Below are 16,241 nucleotides of genomic sequence, written 5' to 3' on the forward strand. Positions count from 1 at the left end.
CATTCAGGTGATGACTGAACCACCTATTGACTGTGTGCTCAGCGGGTGAACATCCCTAGCAGTGGTAATAATACTGCAGTTGGATATTCGACTTCGCTGAAAACCCATTCAGTTTAGCCATTCACCAACCCTCCAAAATAGCCAAATTCTGTACAAACATGGGTTCAGTCCAAACTGCAATCTCATTCCAAAGGAGACGTTTATTGATCTCCTACCTTTGTGACCAATAGGAGAAGGATCTCCTTTTATCAGTGGTTGGTGTAGTGGTCTATTACATTGGTGACCAATGAGAGAAGGACCCCCTATATCAGTAGTCAGTAAGAGAAGGACATTCTTATATCATTATCAGGAAAGACTGCCCACCTTAGAGATCATTGATGTCAGTTCTTAATGAGAGCCATAGATTGTTTATTGCTCAAGGAACCCCAGTAGAGGAACCATGTCTGAGAAAGGCTGGACTAGGCAGTAATATATTTCTCTCCCCCTTGGTGGGAGTGGAGAGGACCCCATATATCGGGATATACAGAACATACATACACAGCACAAGGCCGTGTTCACACTACGAGATGTTTCTTGGGGCTGCAGTTCCTCTGAGCTCCACAAGATGGTGAGCTCAAGCTCACTTCTACCCAGACAGGAAGTCTCTATGGAAGACAGGAAGTGATGTCAGGTATAAATGCGATGTTTTCCGAGAGAGTTGAGTCGGGAGGAAGTAAAGAGGAGACATTGCTGGAACTGGCAGCAAAGGAGGTAATAAGATCTTATTTTCTATTTACACCCAGTAACCCCCCCCCGCCACCGTGTCACATATATAGTGTGGGAACCTAGATTAACCCCATAGAACATTCCCCCACTTTATATAAATATCAGTTATGTTTCTTACCTGCCTTGGCAGAAACCAGTACAGATCACATGATGGTACGAATGAGGATGGAGGAGGACCGGAGTCACATAACTGAGACGATACTAAACCTCACCCTGGAGATCATCTACCTGCTGACCGGAGAGGTGAGGAGGATTCTGGGAGGTCACATGACATCACTCTTATCTCTATTAATAAAACACAGACCTGACCGGAGAGGTGAGGAGGATTCTGGGATTCTAACATGATATTCCTATTGGTTCTCCAATACAGAGATTTCCTCTTGTGAAGTCCGGTGATCATATGACCATCACAGTGCCTCCATGTGACTCCCTAAAACCTGAGAGACACAACATGGAGAAGATTCTAGAAGTCACCAAGAAGATGATGGAGCTGCTGACAGGAGAGGTGAGGAGGATTCTGGGAATTCTGGGACATTATCCAGTAACAGACAAGGGATGTGTCTGGATGGTGACTGTATCATTGTGTGTGTCAGGTTCCTATAAGGTGTCAGGATGTCACTGTCTATTTCTCCATGGAGGAGTGGGAGTATTTAGAAGGACACAAGGATCTCTACAAGGACGTCATGATGGTCAATCAGCCGCCCCTCACATCACCGGGTAAGAGGAGACTTTATTGTAAAGGAGAGAGCAGTACGGAGGCTCCACCTAGATCCCCCATCATCTGATAAACACATAGAAACAATGTATTCAGTCAGTGTGTGTGTTTCCTACAGATGGATCCAGTAATGGGAACCCACCAGAGAGATGTCCCCGTCCTCTGTATTCCTGTATTTTTCTCAGATAATCTTCCTTCTCTGTGCTACAGAAACAATTGATGTATCTCAACTGGATTTATATAGATTTTGGGGTTCAGCTGGAAGCAAAATGTTGATTTTCGCTATAGGCATTGCTGGACATCTGGGATCTATGTCTTGAGTCTTCATCTTGGTTGTTCTCCCCCCATCCTCACTCTCTGACCTCTGGTGGGGCTCAGCCCCGCTGTTATTCATGACTAAATCATGGACTAAATAAGGAAGTGCAGGACTTCTTGTGTTGGGAAGATGGCAATGAGTGATAGAGGGGGAGGGGACACTCGTCCTATAATCCCCTCATCAATGTCACTCCTATAGAAGACAGTTCTCGTTGTTTCCTCACTCTCTGACTAAGGTCCATGAATAAAGAAATGATCTGGTAGGAGATCAGAGGACTCATTTACTAGTTACCTTGAGGGGGGAATTGTAAGATCCTCAGAGACAAAGCTGCCTGATGTGGGCGGAGTCCTGGTTTAGGGGAACCAATCAGCTCATGTCTAGTAATAATCTTTGTATTTCTATTTTAGTAGATGGACGGGAGATGAGGAAAACCTCAGAGGATTGTCTCACTTTGTCTCCAGACTGTAAAGTAGAAGATGAGGACATCACACAGTATAGTCCAGGAGAAAACCCGACTACCTCAAATGTCCATCCGGCACCACACAGTGTAGATGGACCATCGTATTCCTCTTATCCCGAGGAACCTCAGACTGTGCGGGACGGTGCCGGACCATCGTATTCCTCTTATCCTGAGGAACCTCAGACTGTGCGGGACGGTGCCGGACCATCGTATTCCTCTTATCCCGAGGAACCTCAGACTGTGCGGGACGGTGCCGGACCATCGTATTCCTCTTATCCTGAGGAACCTCAGACTGTGCGGGACGGTGCCGGACCATCGTATTCCTCTTATCCCGAGGAACCTCAGACTGTGCGGGACGGTGCCGGACCATCGTATTCCTCTTATCCGGAGGAACCTCAGACTGTGCGGGACGGTGCCGGACCATCGTATTCCTCTTATCCCGAGGAACCTCAGACTGTGCAGGACGGTGCCGGACCATCGTATTCCTCTTATCCCGAGGAACCTCAGACTGTGCGGGACGGTGCCGGACCATCATATTCCTCTTATCATGAGGAACCTCAGACTGTGCGGGACGGTGCCGGACCATCGTATTCCTCTTATCCTGAGGAACCTCAGACTGTGCGGGGCGGTGCCGGACCATCGTATTCCTCTTATCCCGAGGAACCTCAGACTGTGCGGGACGGTGCCGGACCATCGTATTCCTCTTATCCCAAGGAACCTCAGACTGTGAGGGACAGTGCCGGACCATCGTATTCCTCTTATCCCGAGGAACCTCAGACTGTGCGGGACGGTGCCGGACCATCGTATTCCTCTTATCCCGAGGAACCTCAGACTGTGCGGGACGGTGCCGGACCATCGTATTCCTCTTATCCTGAGGAACCTCAGACTGTGCGGGACGGTGCCGGACCATCGTATTCCTCTTATCCTGAGGAACCTCAGACTGTGCGGGGCGGTGCCGGACCATCGTATTCTTCTTATCATGAGGAACCTCAGACTGTGCGGGACGGTGCCGGACCATCGAATTCCTCTTATCCTGAGGAACCTCAGGCTGTGTGGGGTGGTGTCGTCCTTCTAACAGATAAGAGGTTTTCCTGTACTGTGTGCGGGAAGCGTTTCCGTTTCCACTCCAGACTTATTGTGCATAAAAGATCTCACATGGGGGGAAAGCCTTATTCCTGTCCTGAGTGCGGGAAATGTTTTTCAGTGAAGTCCAGTCTTCACACTCATCAGAAACTGCACACAAGGGAGGAGCCGCATTCCTGCGTTGAGTGCGGCAAATGTTTTTCAGATAAGTCACATATTTGCAGACTGAAATTGCACACAGGTGAGAAGCCGTATTCCTGTTCTGTGTGTGGGAAATGTTTTGTAGACAAATCAGAACTGGTAAAACATGAAAGGTCTCACAGAGTGAAAAAAACATATTCCTGTCCTGATTGCGGGAAATTTTTTGTACAAAAATCAGAACTTGTCACACATCAGAGGTCTCACACGGGGGAGAAGCCGTATTACTGTACTGAGTGCGGGAAATGTTTTTCACAAAAGTCCAATCTTCAAAGACATCAGATATCCCACAAGGGTGAAAAGCTGCATTCCTGCCCTGTGTGCGGAAAATGTTTTGCACAGAAGTCCAATCTTTCCACTCATCAGAGATTGCACACGGGGAATAAGCCGTACTCCTGTCCTGAGTGCGGGAAATGTTTTTCAGAGAAGTCCCATCTTTGCAGACATCAGAAATTGCACACAGGTGAGAAGCCGTATTCTTGCTCTGAGTGCGGGAAAGGTTTTGTAGAAAAATCACAAGTTGTCAAACATCAGAGGTCTCACACAGGTGAGAAGCCGTATTCCTGTACTGAGTGCGGAAAATGTTTTGTACAAAAATCAGAACTTGTCAAGCATCAGAGATCTCACACGGGGGAAAAGCCCTATTCCTGTCCTGAGTGCGGGAAATGTTTTTCACAGAAGTGCAGTCTTTCCAGACATCAGAGATTGCACACGAGGGAGAAGCCACTTACCTGTCCTGAGTGAGGGAATTGTTCCTCACTGAAGTCCTGTCTTCCCGTACATCAGGGGGTCCCACACAACCCTCGAGGTGTATTAGTGAGTGCGGGAAATGTCTTGTATATGAATGTTGCTGGACATGTGGGGAAGAAGCACCCCCTGATATACACCTCAGATATACTCCATGGCTGATCTTCATCATGTAGGAAACAGTTCATGGACCTCAACCATAGCTTTACCTCTTGACAAAGATGTCCTATGGAATGGATGATACAACAGTGCCATCTAGAGGTCGGATTGGTAAATGTTTCTCCCATTGAAACATAGTATTGAGAAAGGGGCCACACCCATGTGGGGGGGATAATAAAACTTTCCAAATAAAAAGGCAACAACGCAAGAAACGGTTGATAAGGAGATCAGAGATCACCAAAGACATGGATGAAGTGTTGTACCGTGTCGGCCATTGATAGCAGGAGAAAAATAAAAATGGAGTCCTTACCTCTCATTGGCTGGGTACATTTTGTGGTGTAAACTCTGTTTTCTCAAGTCGGCTTTCAGGACGAAACGCGTTACATTTTATGGTGGAAGATTTCAGAGCTGCAGACTTGCACGGCACTGGATCGAATGAGGGCTCCGGCAAGTAAAAGATGGGTGGGCATGCTAATGCCTAAACATTTTTTTACCCTAATGCAAGGAATGAACCACTTTAAGTCTCCCAGCCCCCTACCCCCTTGAAGAATTGGCATTTTTTTGGGGGAGGTGGAGCGGGTACCTGGTTTAGACAGGTACCCGCTCCAACTTAGGTGATCAAAGCGTAAGTTCTCCCCCCTCCTCTTTTCCCCGCAGTCTTCGGGGGACAGGTGATAGGTCCCAGAAGATTGCGGGACTATTCACAATGCGTAGCGCGGCTTGCACATGCGCACTGGGCACCTGGCTGTGAAACTAAATTGTCACAGCTGGGTGTCCACAGTTTAGAGTTAATTGTGAATAATGGCCCACTGTGCAGTGGTCAGGAGTATATCATATACAGTCCTGTGTATAGAGTACAGTGGTCAGGAGTATATCATATACAGCCCAGGGTACTGTATACATCCCATTGTACAGAGTGCAGTGGTCAGGAGTATATCATATACAGCCCAGGGTACAGAGTGCAGTGGTCAGGAGTATATCATATACAGCCCAGGGTACAGAGTGCAGTGGTCAGGAGTATATCATACTGTATATAGCCCATTGTACAGAGTGCAGTGGTCAGGAGTATATCATACTGTATACAGCCCATTGTACAGAGTGCAGTGGTCAGGAGTTTGTCATATACAGCTCAGCTTGAAGAGAGAGTGCAGTGGTCATTGGTCATTGCTATAGCTCCTATATGGCCCAGCATACAGAGTGCAGTGGTTAGTGTAGCCAGGTGCTGGAGTACAGAAACATGGAGAAGAAGACATTGCTTTCTTTATGTAGCGCCCTCCTAGGTCAGTGGCCCCATTTGGAGTATGCCCCATTGCCTTGTTCATTTGTTAATTCCCTTTTTACAAGTTTGTGGGATACACTGCATAGATTTTTGTAGGTGCAGCTGCCCAGGCCAATGAGGATGTGGCCTATTTTTGGCTGGGGGGGGGGGGGGGGGGTTAATGTAGTGCCCTCCTAGGTAGGTGTTAGAGTGATGCCCCGTACACGTGATGGTTTTCCTGATGGGATTTGCCTCAAGCTGCCTTGCGTACACGTGGTCACAACAAATTACGACTGCCAAGAACGCGACGACGTACAACACGTACGATGGGACTAGCTCAATAGCCCAGTAGCCAATAGCTTCCGTCTCGTAGTTGAATCTGAGCACGCGTGAAGCTTTTGCTCGTCGGAATTGCATACACACGATCGGAATTTCCGATAGAAACTCTTTCCGTCGGAAAAATTGAGAACCTGCTTTCAATCTTTTGCTGGTGGACATTTTGGTAAGAATTCCGACCGCCAAGAACGCGACGACGTACAGCACGTACGACGGGACTAGAAAAAGGAAGTTCAATACCCGGTAGCCAATAGCTTCCGTCTCGTAGTTGAATCTGAGCATGCGTGAGTTTTCTGCGCATCGGAATTGCATACACAAACGATCGGAATTTCCGATAGAAAGTTTATCCATCAGGAAAAGTTGAGAACACGCTCTCAAATTTTTGCTGGCGGGAATTCGGCCAGCTAAATTCCGATGGAGCGTACACACTGATGAAAAGCGCTCATCGGTCTTTTGCTGGCCGAAATTCCGATCGTGTGTATGGGGCATGAGCGTATATAGTTTTTGGTTTATCTGCTTCAAGTGGTTGTAAATCCTTACAAACCACTTTGACCTACAGGTAAGCCTAGATTAAGGCTTACCTGTAGGTCCAAGCAATATCTCCTAAACCAATATGGTTTAGGAGATATTTGCCCGAAAACGGGCACCGCTGTCTACGGCGCATGCGCCGTAGACAGCGGCGTGCAGGCGCACTGAGCGCGGCATTTCCAAGAATGGAGCTGCTGCGCTTGTCGACTCCCGTGCGCATGCGCGGGAGTGACGTCATCGCGGCTTCGACCGAATGACAGCGGCAGAGCTGCGAGACGCCACCAGCAGGATGGATGCGGCGGACTACAGGGGACAGCAGCGACTTCGCTGGCTCCTGTGTCAGGTAAGTGACACATAATGGGCTACTATGCGATGCATAGTAGTCCATTATGCTTTGCCTTTGCAGGGAATGAAAGAGGAAGTAAACCCATCAGGGTTTACTTCCTCTTTAACAGGGAGCCAGCTGGGTAAATTTATGTTCTGTCTGCTTAACATAGGCTGTGATTGATTGGTAGAGCCTGCTCAGTGTTCTCTGGTGCTGCTCATGCTGTCTTGAGAAGTTTCACACTGGTCTAGTAGCTATGGAATCTATTAGACAGTGGGAGGAAACCTACGGTAGCAGATGGCAGCATGAATGTCTATACAGCCCTGGGGCGGTGCCCCAAGAATGATGGGCGATTGTATTTTTTATTTGATGAGCACATGGGCTCTGAGTCTTCCTCTATAGAGAGAGGTCCAGGTAGGGCGTGGGCTGCTGCCCCTCTTCAAGCACAGACTGCCTCGGCTGGGCGACTTGGGGGTTTGAAACATTGAAGCTGCAACCCATGGTTCTTGTAAGAGCTGACTAAGGGAGGATGCCTGCAGAACCTGTCTGGTACTACTGGGGAAGACTGCCGCTGATGCTTCAGGAACCTCGTGAGTACAGACCCTCAGAGGGGATCCTGGGGACAAGTGCTGTTGAATCTCCTCCTGGTGCTAGAAGTCACTTGCTCAAAGTAAGCTAAAGGGGGCACTGGCTAGTGTCTTGAAGAGGCAAAGTTCCCTGAGCTCCTTCTGCTACAAGGAGACTTGTGTATTCCACACAGGTGCTGTATGGTCCTACAGATAATGTGCTACACAGTTCTATTGAGAGAGTTGTCCTCACCTGTGAACAATTAATAAGGAGTATTCTACTAATTCCCTTCTCCTATCCAAGTTCTCCAAATAAAACACATAAACAAAACCCCTAGACGGCAAGATAGTTTTACAGGAGGGGCTGTCCTTTATGCTGTTCTGCTGGCTATCGTTGGGGCCCTTTAGGAAGCATTGGAGACAACGAGAGGAAGAGTGTGTGCACCAATGCTTCCTAAAGGGCCCCAACGATAGCCAGCAGAAGAACAGCATAAAGGACCGCCCCTCCTGTAAAACTATCCTGCAAGTCCATTTGTTCCCTTCTCCCATTTCCTTCATTTTCACTTACCTAGTTGGGCTGGGCCTAGCATAGTCGCTGTCAATGCACTTTTGGCAGTATAGTTCCTGTTTTTGGTAAATCAAGCTTTATTACCGTTCGCTGCCGCACCATAGGGGATCCTGCTGCCGTTAATGTTGATCTGGATGCCAAGTGTCATCTTATGCCTAGTCCTTATTGCTGATCACTCTGTATGCTAAATGGCAATGCTGCAGGGGAAGGGGGTACACCGGAAGGCCCGGGCAGCATGGGGGGGTGGAGACGCAGATAACAACCCCCCCGCCCCCAGGGGCAGATGGGGGAAGAAAAGAGGAGGAGAAGCTGGCAGAGATGCAGTGGGAGCCACAAGAGTTGGAAATAAGGCAGTACAGCCATCGCTTCTGCTTAGCAGGTGCCCGGGCCCCTCTTTTGAACTGACGGGACCTGGTCCCGGTACAGGAAGGCTGGTTGTACTGCCTTATCAGCGGCCCTGATGTCACCGCTATACCCACCCCTTTCCTTTATATAGACAATGACATCTCGAGGAACCTGAACGTGAAGCTGCTACATTTAACGGTGGTTTTAACACTACAGTTGGAGGTTCGACTTGGCTGAATACCCATTTAGGTCTGTAAACAAGCCAAATTCTATCCAAACATTGGTTTCATTGAAACCCGGATCTCATTCCAAGTGGTCTGTTTATTGGTCTCTTACATTGATGACTAAAAGGAGAAGAACCCCCTTATATCAGTGGTCGGTGTAGTGGTCCATTCCATTGGTGATCAATAGGAGAAGGATCCCTTATATCATTGGTCAGGGTAGTGGTTCCTTACTTTGGTGACCAATGGAAAAGGATCCCCTTATGTCAGTTTAGTGGTCCCTCACATTAGTGATCAATGGGAGAAGGATCCCCTTATATCAGTGTTCAGTGTAGTGGTCCCTCACATTGGTGACCAATTGTAGAAAGATCCCTTTTATATCAGTGATCAGTGTTGTGGTCCCTAAATTGGTGACCAATGGGCAAAGGACCCCTTATATCAGTAGTCAGTGTAGTGGTCCCTTACATTGGTGACCAATGGAGAAGGATCCCCTTATCTCAGTTTAATGGTCCCTCACATTAGTGATCAATGAGAGAAGGATCCCCTTCATATCAGTGATCAGTGTTGTGGTCCCTAAATTGGTGACCAATGGGCAAAGGACCCCTTATATCAGTAGTCAGTGTAGTGGTCCCTTACATTGGTGACCAATGGAGAAGGATCCCCTTATCTCAGTTTAGTGGTCCCTCACATTAGTGATCAATGGGAGAAGGATCCCCTTATATCAGTGTTCAGTGTAGTGGTCCCTCACATTGGTGACCAATGGGAGAAGGATCCCCTTATATCAGTGGTCAGTGTAGTGGTCCCTCACATTGGTGACCAATTGTAGAAAGATCCCTTTTATATCAGTGATCAGTGTTGTGGTCCCTAAATTGGTGACCAATGGGCAAAGGACCCCCTTATATCAGTAGTCAGTGTAGTGGTCCCTTACATTGGTGACCAATGGAGAAGGATCCCCTTATCTCTTTTTAGTGGTCCTTCACATTAGTGATCAATGGAAGAAGGATCCCGTTATATCAGTGTTGTGGTCCCTAAATTGGTGATCAATGGGCGAAGGACTCCCTTATATCAGTGAGAGAAGGACATTCTTACATTGTCATGAAATCATTGATACTAAGAAAGTGAAATTGTTCATTGTTAAAGGAACCCCTAGAAAGCTTTGGAGGAACCCTGGCGGAGAAAGGCTAGACTAGGCAGTAATATATTTCTCTCCCCCTTGGTGGGATTGGAGATGATCCCCCATCTAGAAGGATATACAGTAAAACCTTGGTTTGAGAGCGTTTTGCAAGACAAGCATAATTTTTTTAATACATTTTGACTTGATATACAAGCGATGTCTTGATATGCAAGTAGCGTCAAGTCACCACTGAGCATAAAACAGAAGAGAGGCGCCTCTAAGTGTAGCAATATGGTTACATTTAATGAAGGTACAACATTTATCAACATATTGCTACACTTAGGCCGCGTACACACGCGCGGACTGTTTGCCCAACCTTGTTCGTCAAACAGTTTCGGCAAACAGTCCGCTCAAAATTTGCATGAGCGGACTTGCCCACACACGAGCGGACTGTTTCAACGAACTGTTTGCCAAACAGTCCGCTCAACTTTTGAAATGAACGGACTCGCCCACGTAAGGCGGAGGCAAATCCGCCCATTTCGAGCGCGTGTACAGGTAGGCGGGGCCCGCGAAGGAGACGTCGCGGGCTCCGCCGCCTGGAATGGGCTTAAAGGGGAACCCCAACGCCGAAAAAAATCGGCGTGGGGGTTCCCCCAAAGTCCACACCAGACCCTTGTCCGAGCACGCTACCCGGCCGGCCAGGAAAGGGGGGCGAGCGAGCGCGCCCCCCCTCCTGAGCCGTACCAGGCCGCGTGCCCTCAACATGGGGGGTGCCTTGGGGAAGGGGGGGCCGCGCGGCCCCCCCACCCCAAAGCACCTTGTCCCCATGTTGATGAGGACAAGGGCCTCTTCCCGACAACCCTGGCCGTTGGTTGTCGGGGTCTGCGGGCGGGGGGCTTATCGGAATCCGGGAGCCCCCTTTAAGAAGGGGGCCCCCGGATACCGGCCCCCCACCCTATGTGAATGAGTATGGGGTACAATGTACCCCTACCCATTCACCTGTGAAATAAAGTACAAAAAAAAACACAACACAGGGGAAAAAATATTTTATTGCACAGCTCCGGGGGTCTTCAGTCTTCAGGGGTCTTCTCGCCGGACTCCTCCGCTATGTGTGTGTAGCTCTTTTACTAGCGGAGGAGTCCGGCTTTCTTCCTCCCCGCCGCCGGCCTCTTCTCCCGACTTCGGGGGTCTTGTCCCCCTCTTCGGTTCTTCTGCCGGGCCACCGCGCCTTCTTGTAGCTCTTTTACAGGCGGTGGCCCGGTCTTCTGTCGCCGCTGCCTTCCGTTCTTCTGTCGCCGCCTTCGGTTCTTCTGCCGGGCCACCGCGCCTTCTTGTAGCTCTTTTACAGGCGGTGGCCCGGTCTTCTGTCGCCGCTGTCGTCGCCGCCGCCGCCGCCGCCTTCCGTTCTTGTTCTTCTTCTTGTTCTTCTGCTTCTTCTCCTGGAGATGTTGACTCGACGAGCTCTCCGGCCGGAATGCCAGAGCCGCGCTGTGCGGTCACTTATATAGTGACAATGGGGCTGTGTCACATGGTATATGTCACATGGGTTGGTCACATGGTGACCCCGCCCCCTTACGATGTCATAGTCCCCATGTGACATCAACCCATGTGACCAACCCATGTGACATATACCATGTGACACCGCCCCATTGTCACTATATAAGTGACCGCACAGCGCGGCTCTGGCATTCCGGCCGGAGAGCTCGTCGAGTCAACATCTCCAGGAGAAGAAGCAGAAGAACAAGAAGAAGAACAAGAACGGAAGGCGGCGGCGGCGGCGGCGGCGACGACAGCGGCGACAGAAGACCGGGCCACCGCCTGTAAAAGAGCTACAAGAAGGCGCGGTGGCCCGGCAGAAGAACCGAAGGCGGCGACAGAAGAACGGAAGGCAGCGGCGACAGAAGACCGGGCCACCGCCTGTAAAAGAGCTACAAGAAGGCGCGGTGGCCCGGCAGAAGAACCGAAGAGGGGGACAAGACCCCCGAAGTCGGGAGAAGAGGCCGGCGGCGGGGAGGAAGAAAGCCGGACTCCTCCGCTAGTAAAAGAGCTACACACACATAGCGGAGGAGTCCGGCGAGAAGACCCCCGAAGACTGAAGACCCCCGGAGCTGTGCAATAAAATATTTTTTCCCCTGTGTTGTGTTTTTTTTTTTGTACTTTATTTCACAGGTGAATGGGTAGGGGTACATTGTACCCCATACTCATTCACATAGGGTGGGGGGCCGGTATCCGGGGGCCCCCTTCTTAAAGGGGGCTCCCGGATTCCGATAAGCCCCCCGCCCGCAGACCCCGACAACCAACGGCCAGGGTTGTCGGGAAGAGGCCCTTGTCCTCATCAACATGGGGACAAGGTGCTTTGGGGTGGGGGGGCCGCGCGGCCCCCCCTTCCCCAAGGCACCCCCCATGTTGAGGGCACGCAGCCTGGTACGGCTCAGGAGGGGGGGCGCGCTCGCTCGCCCCCCTTTCCTGGCCGGCCGGGTAGCGTGCTCGGACAAGGGTCTGGTGTGGACTTTCGGGGAACCCCCACGCCGATTTTTTTCGGCGTTGGGGTTCCCCTTTAAGCCCATTCCAGGCGGCGGAGCCCGCGACGTCTCCTTCGCGGGCCCCGCCTACCTGTACACGCGCTCGAAATGGGCGGACTTTCCGAGCGGGAACAGTCTGCTCATTTCGAAAGTACAGCGGACAGGCCCACACACGGGCGGACTGTTCGCTCAAACACAGTTTCAGCGGACAGTTTTTCGGAATTTCCGAAAGACTTTGTCCGTCCAACTGTCCGCTGAAACTGTCCGCTGAAAGCCCACACACGAGCGGACTGTCCGCCCAAACACTGTTCAGCGGACAAGGTTGGGCGAACAGTCCGCCCGTGTGTACGCGGCCTTAGAGGCTCCTCTCTTCTCTTTAATACTCTGTAGCTCCTGCTGGATTTTGCTTCTAATCCCCTTTGTGGAGGCTTCCATTTGTGGATGGACATTTTATGGTTACATAACTTGGTCACATTGCTATAATCTTTTTATATGGACTATAAACTGAAGGACCTATAAATAAATGGTTGTGGAACAACTTATTTGAATTTCTGTTATTTCTTATGGGGAAATTCGCTTTCATCTACAAGTGCTTTGGATTACAAGCAGTGGCGTAACTAGAACCTTCAGGGCCCCGATGCAAGAAACCATGAAGGGCCCCCCTGAACCCCAGCCAGGGCCCTTCCCTCCGAGTCCTGCGGTGGAACTCCAGGGCGTGGTCACAGGTATGACCTTTGTGAGCCCTGTAGTTCCACCATTGGTATCAGTAGTTTTTTTTTATTATTTTATTTTTAGGTGCCCCACTGGGGGACTGTCCCTAGGCAGGATGGGGTCCCCGTTCCCAGAAGAGGTGAGGTCCTTTTCTCCAGGGCAGATGAAGTTACTGCCCCTAGGTGAGAAGAGGTCCCTGTCCCCAGGATAGTTGGGGGTCCCTGTCCGCACGTGAGAAGGGGTCCCTGTCCCCAGGGGGAGATGGTGGGGGTATGTAATGGTGTGTGGGGGATGGGGTCCTCTCACTCACCATGACCAAGCTGTAGGCCGCGCACTCATCCATGTTGGCCTGGGCTCCATCCAGTGTGCTGGACGGGCGATCAGCATATCTCCCAGAAAGACCTTTCATCATCTGTGTATGACGGGGGAGGAGGGGGGCTGGCAGACAAGCCTGCAGTGTCCTCCGGGGGGCTCTCATAGGGCTTCACTATATCTGTGTGCTTAAAGTTTGTTTACCTGGGAGAAGTATGCAGTGCAGTGTGGGCCGGACTCGGGGGGGGGGGGCAGGACTCTGGCTGGGGAGAACAGACATCGGACTGAGCGGCAATGCATGGAGCAGGAGAGGGGTACTCTGAGGAGCCGGCCGAGGACACAGGTCATGCGGGGAATGCACAACCAAAGAGCAGCCAGTGCGATAGTCGAGCATGGAGCTCTGCTAGTCACCCTCCACCTCCAGCCACCCATGTGCATGGTGCACTGGTACCCCTAGCTGCCTATGCTGCTGCCGGCCATATGTAGAGGGGGCTGCATGGGCCCCCTGCATCACAGGGCCCAGTTGCGGTCGCTACTGCTGCACCCACTATAGTTACGCCCCTGATTACAAGCATGTTTCTGGAACAAATTATGCTCGCAATCCAAGGTTTTACAGTACATATACACACACAGCACAAGGCTGTGTTCACACTACGAGACGTTTCTTGGGCCTGCAGTTCCTCTGAGCTCCACAAGGTGATGATCTCACTTCTTTTGAGAAAGAAAGTCTCTATGGAAGACAGACAGGAAGTGATGTCAGGTACAGACAGGAAGTTCCAGGTGAGAGGCGAATCGGGAGGAAGTAGAGAGGAGACATTGCTGGAAGTGGCAGTAGAGGAGGTAATAAGATCTTATTTTCTATTTACACCCAGTAACCCCCCGTCATGTCCGTCCTCTTCCTCCATAGTCACTGTGAGGTCTTTTATCTCCAGAAGATGATGATACACACACATATGCAGTGTGGAAACCTAGATTAACCCCTTCAAGGTCAGAATATTTCCCCACTTACGGGGCCGGAACATTCTCTTCATTTTGGAGATGTGTCACCCTTCCGACCAATTCCCTTCTCACCTCATCAGTCTACTCTGTACCATCGGAAAATTCCACTTTTATCATACCTCCCAACCGTGCCGTATTGGGTGGGACTGTCCCGAGATTTGGATTTAGTCCCGATGTCCTACTGATCAGGGCTGAATCCTGGTGCCCAGAACACGTTCCATCACTGGGCTCCACTAATTAGCCAGAAGGGAAAAAAGCGCTCTCTCCGTGTCTCCCCTGCAGCTGTACTTGTCACAGGCAGCTACAGAGGAAACATTGTTTATGTCGGGGAGGAGGCGGGCTCTGAACGCCGGCACAGGGAGTAGGGGGACCGGCCGGGCTATAACTGACTGTGATTGGCTTTATACTGGGGAGGGAGCAGGTTCTAAAGGCCAGCATGGTAGTAGGGAGCAGGGCTATACGCCTGTCACAGTCAATGATAGCCCCACCTCCTTAATCCCCATGCAGGCTTTTAGAACCCGCCCCCCTTCCCAGTATAAACAAATATTGTTTCCTCTCTAGCTGTCCATGACAAGCACAGCTGCAGGGGCAACGCAGAAAGAGGATGGGCTTACTTCTGTTCTTCTCACTGGGCTCCGCACAATACTCGGGGTACCGCAGCTCAGACTCTTCACTGTTCCCTGACCCAGTAGGGGGAGTTATGATCCAATGTAATTTAGCTCCGCCTACTGGATCAGGGAATAGGAGAATAGGGAAGGAGTCAGAGCTGCAGTACCCTGAGAAATGAGTCCAAGGAGAGCAGAGGCCACCAGTGCAGAGGTGAGACAGACAGTCACTTACTATTGACACCTGAACTCTGCCTCACCTAATACTGACCTCAACTCTGCCTCCCCTACTACTGAACTCTGCCTCACCTAGTACTGACCTCTGAACTCTGCCTAACCTACTACTGACCTCTGAACTCTGCCTAACCTACTTCTGAACTCTGCCTAACCTACTACTTACCTCTGAACTCTGCCTAACCTACTACTTACAGTACCTCTGAACTCTGCCTCACCTACTACTGACCTCTGAACTCTGCCTCACCTACTACTGACCCCTGAACTCTGCCTTACCTACTACTGACCTCTGAACTCTGCCTAACCTACTACTTACCTCTGAACTCTGCCTCCCCTACTACTGAACTCTGCCTCACCTAGTACTGACCTCTGAACTCTGCCTAACCTACTTCTGAACTCTGCCTAACCTACTACTGACCTCTGAACTCTGCCTAACCTACTACTTACAGTACCTCTGAACTCTGCCTCACCTACTACTGACCCCTGAACTCTGCCTCACCTACTACTGACCTCTGATCTCTGCCTAATCTACTACTGACCTCTGAACTCTGCCTAACCTACTACTGACCCCTGATCTCTGCCTCACCTACTACTGACCTCTGAACTCTGCCTCACCTACTACTGATCTCTGCCTAACCTACTACTTACCTCTGAACTCTGCCTGACCTACTACTGACCCCTGAACTCTGCCTCACCTACTACTGACCTCTGATCTCTGCCTAACCTACTACTGACCTCTGAACTCTGCCTAACCTACTACTGTCCTCTGATCTCTGCCTAACCTACTACTGACCTCTGAACTCTGCCTCCCCTACTACTGTCCTCTGATCTCTGCCTAACCTACTACTGACCTCTGAACTCTGCCTCCCCTACTACTGACCTCTGAACTCTGCCTCACCTACTACTGACCTCTGAACTCTGCCTCACCTACTACTGACCCCTGAACTCTGCCTCACCTACTACTGACCCCTGAACTCTACTTCACCTACTACTTACCTCTGAACTCTGCCTAACCTACTACTGACCTCTGAGCTCTGCCTCCCCTACTACTAACCTCTGAACTCTGCCTCCCCTACTGCTGACCTCTGAACTCTGCCTAACCTACTACTGACCCCTGAACTCTGCTTCACCTACTACTGACCCCTGATCTCTGT

The 16,241-nt window shown here is 50.5% G+C and overlaps 2 protein-coding genes across 5 annotated transcripts in view; both read left to right on the top strand.

The window, feature by feature from the left end:
- LOC143955541 (uncharacterized) overlaps window positions 1-16,241 on the top strand; it is a 124,768-nt gene that overhangs the window by 45,327 nt on the left and 63,200 nt on the right. The gene's annotated exons all lie outside the window — the stretch shown is intronic.
- LOC143955524 (uncharacterized) overlaps window positions 672-16,241 on the top strand; it is a 52,770-nt gene continuing 37,200 nt past the window's right edge. Inside the window, exons 1-3 of one of the 4 annotated variants that reach the window (XM_077465565.1) lie at window positions 672-750; window positions 896-1,008; window positions 1,136-1,482. In XM_077465565.1, the coding sequence (XP_077321691.1) occupies window positions 1,398-1,482 (85 nt within the window). In that variant the 5' untranslated portion in view covers window positions 672-750; window positions 896-1,008; window positions 1,136-1,397. Of the gene's footprint in view, window positions 751-895; window positions 1,009-1,135; window positions 1,483-1,521; window positions 4,278-13,887; window positions 14,090-16,241 lie in introns of those variants that run through there. The other 3 variants (XM_077465569.1, XM_077465566.1, XM_077465568.1) reach the window with 3 other exon arrangements.

The sequence above is a fragment of the Lithobates pipiens genome, unplaced genomic scaffold (genome assembly GCF_037356315.1).
Source record: "Lithobates pipiens isolate NorthernLeopardFrog02 unplaced genomic scaffold, aLitPip1_a1.2 Scaffold_35, whole genome shotgun sequence".
Classification (NCBI taxonomy): domain Eukaryota; kingdom Metazoa; phylum Chordata; class Amphibia; order Anura; family Ranidae; genus Lithobates; species Lithobates pipiens.